Source organism: Gavialis gangeticus, unplaced genomic scaffold (assembly GCF_001723915.1).
Source record: "Gavialis gangeticus isolate Ggan-Ray unplaced genomic scaffold, GavGan_comp1, whole genome shotgun sequence".
Classification (NCBI taxonomy): Eukaryota; Metazoa; Chordata; order Crocodylia; family Gavialidae; genus Gavialis; species Gavialis gangeticus.
The window spans coordinates 1,929,547-1,939,046 of NW_017729019.1; the positions used below are offsets into that span (position 1 = coordinate 1,929,547).

Sequence of the window (9,500 nt, forward strand, 5' to 3'; positions counted from 1 at the left end):
GTCGGCTGAAACTTCCAAGATCAGTTTACTATCATGAGGAGAAAGAAGTTCAAACTAAAACTCAGAGCCCTCGTGTCCTGCAGAAGGGTGTGAGTGATTCCTAATGAATCTGTGGGTGTGTCTACATGAGATGCTTTACTGTACAGTAAACTAATCTACTGTGCAGTAAGGCATCACCATGCAACCATGCGTAGCGGCCACTGCACAGTAAATTAGGCTAATGCATGGTTTTCTACTACCTGTAAATATAGGTAGTAAATTAACTGTGCACTAGCTACTGCATAGTAGTGCATGTGTAGACAGCTGACTGGAACCAAATTGCGCCTGGCCAGCCCAGGCAGCAGAGGGCAGGGGAAATTACTCCTCCCTGGGCTGCTGCCTCCCAGCCCTGCATCCCAATCAGCAGATCAGGGCGTAGGGCTGGGAAACAGCTGCTAGGGAGGGGACAGTTTCCCAGCCCTGTGCTCCGATTGGCCAAATGGAGCACTGACCCTGGCGTTCCCTGCCAGCCCTGGGTTGGCACCTGGGGGAGCCTGGAGCTCCTCCTGGCTACTGTAGGGGGGTAGAGCAGGGCAGGAGTAGCCCTGCACTGAACTGCTCCCGTCAGGAGCAAATTTGTTGCTGATGGGCACACATGTAGATGTGCTCCCAGGGAAAGCTTACTGCACAATATTTTACTGTGCAGTAAGCTTACAGTCCATTAATAGCACTGGGAGTAGATGCTCCCAGTGTGACTAGGCTGTCTGCTCTCCAGCATTATAAGTTCCTGCAATAAGGCAGTATGTCTTTTGCTCTGCTAGGTGGGACTGCAGGAAATCCTGATCTTTCTGAGTAAATCTATACTGCTGAAGGGTTGGGAAAGGCCATAGGGAGCCACCATAAGAGTAGCAGTGCATCCAACAGGGAGATCTCTGTATGTGATCCTTGGCTGTGCTCTTTAGAGATCTTTGCATATCAAGTGCATTCCTTCTGAGTTGTGATTTCCTTCCTTAATTCTCATTGACAGTTTTGATTTCTGGGCCTTGCTCTTATCCAGCGCTAGACATGGGCTTGTACTAAAATGTTGGATCCACACACACGCAAGCTTTAGGGAAGCTTCACAGCAAATGTTATGGAGTCAAATGTATGTGAGTTGTGGGGTGGAAATGAATAATTTATTTCCCTTTGTTAATTTTATTCTCTATAGTAAGTGCTAGACCATCTCACTTGACTTGGGTGATATTTGCTTGGGCAGAGGTAAAAATAGGAAGAATAACAAACTTGCCAAGACAGTCTTGGGGCATAAACTGTTCGGTATAACACCTCCATTTCCACTGCCAGAGATGGTTTCCTTTAGTTTAGATGCCAGACTATACATCCTTAGCAGCTTTATCCTGATGCAAGTCCTCCTCATCTTGTAGTTCTCCGTTTCTTCCACTTGGCTCCCTTTCACGTTCCAATTTTGGATTAGACAGAGTGCATTACAGACATTATATTGAGAGCAGTGTAGTTAGGACACTAACACGGCATATTGCCATGTTAATTAAGAGATCCTTTGAGCTTTATTTTAGAGAAACGTGATTTGTACAAATTCTTTGGCAACCTGCATCTAAAGTCTACTGCAGTGGGAGTATTCCCACTGATTTCAAAGGATTTTGGATCAAGCCAATATTATATAGTAACCTTTCGGTAACAACCAGGTCTCTTTCCATGCCTCTTGGAAGAGTTTAGAACAGGACTAGCTAAGCATCTAGTAGCATCTGTAATAAAACTCATGTGCTTGCTTTGGTAATGAGTTTCACATCACACCATAAATATTTTCCCATGAGTTTGCAAAAGGCTTCCCAAATAATTCTACCCCACCCAGAGAGGACCTGCACTAACTTGCTGAAGAGGGCTCATTGTCTAATAGAAAGGAGCTTTCCCAGCCAGGCAATAACTTAGAATTTGCCATTCCCAGGGCTGGTAGGGAAGAGAAACATGTTACCAGCTAAGCCATGGTGGCAGGCCATCTCTGCAAAACACCAGAAGAAATATGATACAGGTAATTTGTCTTCTAAACTGAGCACAATTGTGTGCAAACACACACAAACTTTCCCTCCCCTCATTTCCTGGCAGATGCCTGATGTAAACACTGGAAACTCATAAAAAAGTATGTCTAAGTCTTTAGTGGAAAGATAATAGTTAGTTGAATTGTTTGCAGTAAATGCCCAGGAGGCCCAACGTTCCTGCCAAAATGCTGACACCTCTACAAAACAGTTTCATCCTATGTTGACTCATAAAGGGAAGCTTCCGTAAGGGTGGGCTAATTTTTAACAACCTGCTGCTGCTGCTTTCCTCCACCCAGTCCTCTGAGTTCTAGGAGCCTTGGGAACGTGCACAGAGCGCAGGTTACCAGAGTCAGCCCGAAGAAAATGACCCCAGCAACACCTGAGGTCTTAGAGCCTTGCCCCATTCCAGCTGCACCTCCGTGGTTCCTGAGATTCTAGGATGCTCTCAATAACCAGGGGCCATGGATATTAACAGGGTCAAGAAGTTTCTCTCCTTCAAAATGATGCATGAATTAAACGTGTAACACTAGAATGGCTTTGACTAAAGGCCTGCTCTGTTGGGCTTTTAACCACTGCTTTGTAGGTGTTGTAGAGCAAAGTCTGGGTGGAGGATTTCTCTTTTGTCTACTACTACTAGTCAGTGGATGCTGCAACAGAGATGCCTCTGCAAAAGGCCCTCTGTCATGATACTAGCCAGGTGCTCCTTGGTAATGCTGTTATTGGGACTAATCTTTTATATTCACTTACCTCCTCATTTTTTACGGTGCTTTCCTTGTTGCATGTACGTTCCTGCTCAGTGGTCCTCTGGGGCTTTCTCCTGTGCATTAGACAAGGTTGCCCCTGGCTGCTGGATGGTGGCAGGTTTGCAATTTGTTCTTTGGAAGGAAATGCATTGGACATTTACATTTCTCCAGCTATTCCCCTACTTGAATTCAATTCTTTTTTTTTTTTTTCGGGGGGGAGGGGAATATCTTTTATTGAACCAACAGAATTTGGGGGAGAAGTTAAACAAGCTTTAGATCACAAAGTGCCCTTCTTCACAGAAAAGGAATTAGCTGAAGAGATATAAGGACTGTGCTATTTAGTTTGCCTTCATCTCTTTCTGACTGCCTCTGCTTCTTGAATGCCAGATTCATGCACTAGCTCGTGACCATCAGGGCAAAGTGTCTTGCAGTTCTCCCAGTCCAAGCACTTAGACACCATGGACTAGAATAGAACTGGGCAGGCAGCAAGCAAAGGATCCATTTTGGGGGGCTGTCTGGAGGTCCTCCTAACACAACAGCTGTCTTAGTAGTGTTTCAATGCAATGGCACCTTCTGTGAATCAGGAGAGCTCCATAACTAGGAACATATAAAAGGCCACTGTAGTAACCTGAGAAGAGGATTCTGCAAAAGGAACAGATCATGCTCTCCTGTGTTGCTCATTGCCTGGCATAGCCACCTATTTACTGCAGGAGTAAACACCTTAATGTCAGTTTTTCTAGCCAGCAAGGCGTCAATAACTCTGCCAAGGAGGCAGTCCTCCAGCCATACCCCAAGGCAGATGCCAGATCTGGCATCCAAAAGTTTTATTATTGCAACAGAATATTGGGCCAGATTCTGATCTCAGTTACACTTGTGTAAAGCTGGAGTAATTCTGCTGAAGATGCTACGAATTTACACCAGTTTAACGGAGACCAAGACCTGGCTTATTTCTTTTGACCAATTGCAATGGCTTTTTTTCCTGGGATAACCTTAGGATTTCTTAAGGAATTTTATCTCATTGTTCTCAGATCTTCCATACAAGCTAATAAATCACTAATTAATTCATGAAGACACTTTCTGCTGCCTACACAGAGCATCAGGACGTCATAGAATCGTAGGAAATTAGGGTTGGCAGAGACCTCAGGAGGTCACATCTGGTCCAACCCCCCGCTCAAAGCAGGACCAGCCCCAACTAGATCATCCCAGCCAAGGCTTTGTCAAGCTGGGTCTTAAAAACCTCCAAGGATGGAGCTTCTGCCACCTCTCTGGGTAACCTGTTCCAGTGTTTCACCACCCTCCTAGTGAGTAAGCTTTTCCTAATATCCAACTTAAACCTTCCCTTGCTGCAACTTGAGCCCATTGCTCCTTGTTCTGTCATCTGTCACCACTGAGAACAGTCCAGCTCCATCCTCTTTGGATCCCCCCTGCAGGTAGTTAAAGGCTGTTATCAAACCCCCTCTCGGTCTTCTCTTCCCCAGACTAAATAAGCCCAATTCCCTCAGCTTCTCCTCATAAGTCATGCCCCCCAACCCCCGCACCATTTTCACTGCTCTCTGCTGGACTTTCTCCAACTTGTCCACATCTTTTCTGTAGCGGGGGGACAAAAACTGGACACACTACTCCAGATGTGGCTTCACCAGTACAAAATAGAGGGGAATAATCGCTTCCTGTGACTTGCTGGCAACACTCCTACTAATGCAGCCCAGTAAGTCATTAGCTTTCTTGGCACACTGCTGACTCAAATCCATATTGTGAACAGTAACCCCCAGGTCCTTTTCATGTTGACTACGTTTTCCTCTCTTTGGGGAATCTTTAAATATGGGCCAGTGTGTTTGTTGCTATAAAAGATGGATAAAAGGAATGAAAAATGAAGATAAAATAAGTAATGAGAAGGGTAGAATGAAGTTAAAGTCAGCTTCTGTGATGGAAGGGGGGTGGTCTTCGATATGACACATAAAACTAAGGACCTGACTGCTTGAGTTCAAGACGAGAAGATCCCTGCTGTGAGAAATGGTCAATTTGTGAGCTGAGTGACTATGTTCCACACCTACAATTCGGCTGCAGGTTCAAATCTATGTCACAGGCCTTCCTATTTTAACACTTGTGTAGTATTGCTATGCTCTGATCAAAGGTTTCCATGTGGTGGCTGCAATTTGTTAGCAGGCAAAAGCAAAGTTCAGGAGTGTATAGAGTCGGTTATGAATTTTGCTCTACCATAACTCTCTGTGTGATTTGAGTGAGTACCTTAGTTGCTCTAACCTCAGTTCTCCATCTGTAAAATGAGGTTAATCACATAAACTTGATTCCCAGGAGGTGTGTGAGGCTGTATACAGTGAAAATTATAAAGTGCACCGACACTGTGGGAATAGGGACCATAAAATATCTACACTAGGTAGGTATACAGAATGACCAAAACACTCAATTAATGGACTGAGTGCCCACCAATCCCATTAAAGCCAGGGCTCATCACCCATCAAGACTTAGTCTTTGCGCAGATTCTGGGAGCCAGTGTAAGCCTCTTTTAACTGTCTTGTTTCCTGTTTTTTACCCAGCAGTTGTACAATGGGACCCTTAAAAGGGACACAGAGAATAAACGCTACAGCTCTTACAGCCAAATGGAAGGCTGGGGCAGCAAGAACTACAACAAAATCTGCAACACCCCCAGGGCCGGCAGTGACTACTGCTTTGTTCAGAACATGAAGACCAGCCGAAGCGAGCCTGACCTCTGCTGTGAGCCATCCCGGGGCACCCTTAAGAGAAATCAGGGAAACCAGGCAGGGCACAAAGTGACCCTGAATCGCCAAAGCATCTACAGCAGCTATAGCACTCAGCAAGGGACTACTAGGACAAATAAAAAAATGGCAGCACGTGCTCTCTCCTGTCCTTCAAGCAATAAGCAGGAGGTGGTATATGCTGAGCCTAGGATGAGCGGCAAGCAGGAGATGGCATACACACGGTCTCAGTCCAGCTCCAAGTAAGTGTTCGGTTGTCTGTTAGCAAAATGTGCTGGAGGAAGGCAGGGCAGGCTAGATGAAATTGTCTCATTCGCAGGCCTCCCCTGCTCACTGTGATGTCTTCTTGACATTTGTCCTTGAAAACCTGACTTTGTATATGCATGGCCTTGAGTACTTGCGCACCTTAGTCCTGGCTTATCTTCTGGGTGGGGACACTGCTTTGGGCAGAGTGTCGCCCATCCAATTATTTCATAAACCTGTCATTACTTTCAGATGGAAGACAGATTCATTTGCATATCTAGAACAATTCATTCCAGGAAATTTCTAACAAAGAATTAAAGGCTGTAGGGTGAGAGACTGAAGGGGCAGGAAATACACTCGGCAACAATAAAGGTGTTTTCTTCATAGAGTAAATGTTGTCCTTAAGTAATTGCTCCCAGCTACCTAGCTGTTTCCCTAGTGACAGAGCTGGTCCACCCAGGGAGGATTCATATATGAAACATTTGCTCACAGCTCTGGAATCGGTCTTTGAAGAATAGCTCTGATTTTCTGGAGTCACCGCAAGAAGAATGTCTCTTGTGTAAGAAATGTTCTGAACTTCCTCTGCTTAGGGAGTGGCCCCCTTGGTGAAACCCTCCTGCTTGGAGCGTGGCTCACCCTGCAGAACTGGTTCTGATTTGGAAGTTTTCTATTGTGGAGCGCTAGGCCTGGTGGGTGAGGTGTTCTCCTAACAGAACTGGTTTTGGCTGGGAGTTGTCTCTTTCATAGATCGGATGGTAGCTGCAGGGGTGTTCTCTGTGGAAGGACTGCTTTAATGTGTGGGTTCAACTGCCTTGTAGAAATGGTTCTGTTCCCCTCTAGAGCATATTGATTTTGTAGAAAATTCCTCCCAGTAGATCTGAAACCTATTAGTGAATTATCCTCTCTAAAAAAAAAAAAATCACTCCTGTTTGTATGCCAGTCTCCCTCTGCGAACTAGTTCTGACAGGCTAGTTATTAATAATCTAGGTCAGGGAGGGGCCCTGTCACTATATGCTTCCCAGGGAGACGCTCTCTGTATAAAGCTACTTCTAGTCTGGATGCAGTTTGCTGTGTAGACCTAGTTCTAGTTGGGGAGCTCTAGGGAGACCTGCATTTGCAGATCTGCTTTGTCCCTATAATTGAGAGTTATTATGTCACTCTTGAGGAATTGGGATTGGCTGAGTAATAGTTACTAATAAGAACTTACCATGGTTGGGGCAGTGTGCTGAAGTTTTTAACAGAGATCTTTCACTTTGTAAAAGAGGGGCTGCACGGCATGTTGGCCTTATACTAGAAAAAGTGTGTGTGGGTGATTAAGATGCCTGAGCTGAAAATCTGGACTTCTTTGTCAAATTGTGCGGTCATTATATGCAGCGTTCCTGCATGCAGAAATCGTGGTAACAGGAGGTAGTTTTCTCTGTTGCAGAAGCTGTTCTGATAGGACCCCTTCATTCCTCACTGAATAATGATACGGTCTTTTGGGTTGAACTGGTTTGGAGTGACCATGCAGTCATCTCCTTGCAGAACTTGGCTGTGGCTCAAAAACACCACTGATACTAATAATGGCTCAGGACCGATGGTTTTATTTTAGAGGTAGTCCTGGCTCTCTTGCTGCCCAAGCTGCAGATCCAGTCTTGTTTGAGGTTTTTTTATTTTTTAATTTTTTTTGGTAGAAGCAACGCTGACAGTTGGACCCCTGCAGAACTGGGATGTTATCTCTTTTGAAGACCTCTGAACCCAATCTATTTTGTGAAGCTTGTTCTGGGATAGGTGTTATCACTTCTGTAAAACCATTCCTGGACAGAGGGTGACCCTTTGTGTGGAAAACATGGGTCTTGTTTTGTCTTTAGTGGGTTTGGTTCTAGTTTTACCTGTTGTATCACCCCCTTGTAGAGCTGGTTCAGGTCTGCAGAGACAGGCCTGAGGAACTGGGCAGACTATGGAGATGCAAACTTTATCTTTGCACCCTGGCTTTTCCTCAGTAGTAATTACAAAGCTAGCTTGGTGTGGCTATACAAAGGATGAAGAGAAGAGACAATCAGATCTGACCAGACCAGATATTTAAGTATATATGTCGGTGGATCTTAGTATGCAGAGACAGAACATACTGTCAAAGAATTCCTTGGAATTGTGATACGGCGCTAGTTGTACTTGGGTAGAGGATGCTGGGTGCGTTAGCATTGTAAAGCTAGTTGTATAAAGTAGTCTCTTGGACAGAAATGAATCTGGGAAGGGGGCTGCTGTGGCTCTACAACTGCTCATGGCTCTGTGGCCGCTGCCCTTCTAGAGCAAGATCCAGATGAAAGAATTGTTTCCCTTTAGGAGTCTCTCTTGGGCAACAACATCTGTCAAGGGAGGTGTTTTCTCAGGTCGAACTGGTTCTGAACATGTAATGGTTCTGCATCCCTCTGTGACTGAAGACTGCTTTATACCTGTAGATTTTATTTGTGGAGTTGTGTTTGTAAACCAGACTTTAGGTGCAGGCTGTCCCCACTGTATCGAACTTGCCCTGCTTGAGAAAATTGCCTCTTTTCAGAACTTATTCACATTGTGAGATTGTTCTGTTGGTAAAACTGGGCTTGATTTCACAATCCCCCCCCCCGGCCCTGTAGTTGTCTCTCAACTCACTTTGGAGATTGGGTCCTGGCTTGTGAGCTAAGCCCCACACAGGAATTAGGATCCTCCCTCATTACATAGGTATGGACAAGATGATCTCTTGAAATGCCTTGCAGCCCTGCATTTCTTTTATTCTGTGATAGCCCTCTAGCAAGTCTTGGAGCACGGCAGGTCTCATCTAGGGACACACACTCCAGCCCAGTCCCTGCTCTTGGCTCAGAAGACTTTGGTTATTCTAATGGCCAGAACAGGCAGTCAGTTCCCATGTAGTCATCCACAATCACATATCCCCAAAGCAGAGAGCTTTTGAGTGAATTCTTCTCCCCACCATATAGAGTGCTATCTGAAGCTAGAAACTGATATTTCTGGCTGGCTAAATGGTTTGTTGAGACTGTCCAGTCAGGAGAAATCTTGTACCAATTCAGGACCACCAGGTGTAGTCTAAACAACCAAGAGATATTAGTGAAGGCCGTGCTGTAGGATACACATGGATATCTTTTACCTGCTACTTAAATAAAGATAGGCGACTACTGTCACCACCAGCCAGGCGAATTAGTTTTTGAAGTCAGGCTTAGGGGCTTTTGATTTTAGCATCTCACTTACCAGATTCGAACCACACTGATAGCTCAAACTGTGTCGACCATATGTCTGTACTGTCAGTCTTTCTTGACAGCCTGTGAAAAGCTTCAAGTACTTTCTTTTGAGGAAGAAGAGGTGAACTTTGATGCCTGCAGATCCATGCCAGCATGCTGGCTGGTGGTATCGAACAGCATTAGGCACTGGAGTTAGACAAGAGAACAATGTCTTCCATAATGCCAGATGTGCCCTGTGTTCTCCTTCCAATATGTGGCTGAAATGTTTTCACCACTACCATTCCACTACCCATTTCAGAGCATCCAGTAGCCCCAGCCTCAACTACCATTCCTGGCACACATCCAGGAGGGGCCAGCAGGGGACTGCATGCTTAGGGGCAACCAACACGGGTTCATCAGTGGCAGGTCCTGTCAGACCAACCTGGTGGCCTTTTACGATCAGATCACCAGATCATTAGATGCTGGGGTAGCAGTGGACATAGTCTTCCTGGACTTCCGGAAGGCTTTTGACACTGTCTCTCACCCCGTTCTCATTAAGAAACT

General features: G+C 45.4%; 1 protein-coding gene across 1 annotated transcript in view; it reads left to right on the forward strand.

Moving 5' to 3' along the window:
• Positions 1-9,500, forward strand: part of PKP1 (plakophilin 1) — a 91,940-nt gene that overhangs the window by 30,585 nt on the left and 51,855 nt on the right. Inside the window, exon 3 of the mRNA XM_019513801.1 lies at positions 5,329-5,747. Within this exon, the coding sequence (XP_019369346.1) occupies positions 5,329-5,747 (419 nt within the window). The remainder of the gene's footprint in view (positions 1-5,328; positions 5,748-9,500) is intronic.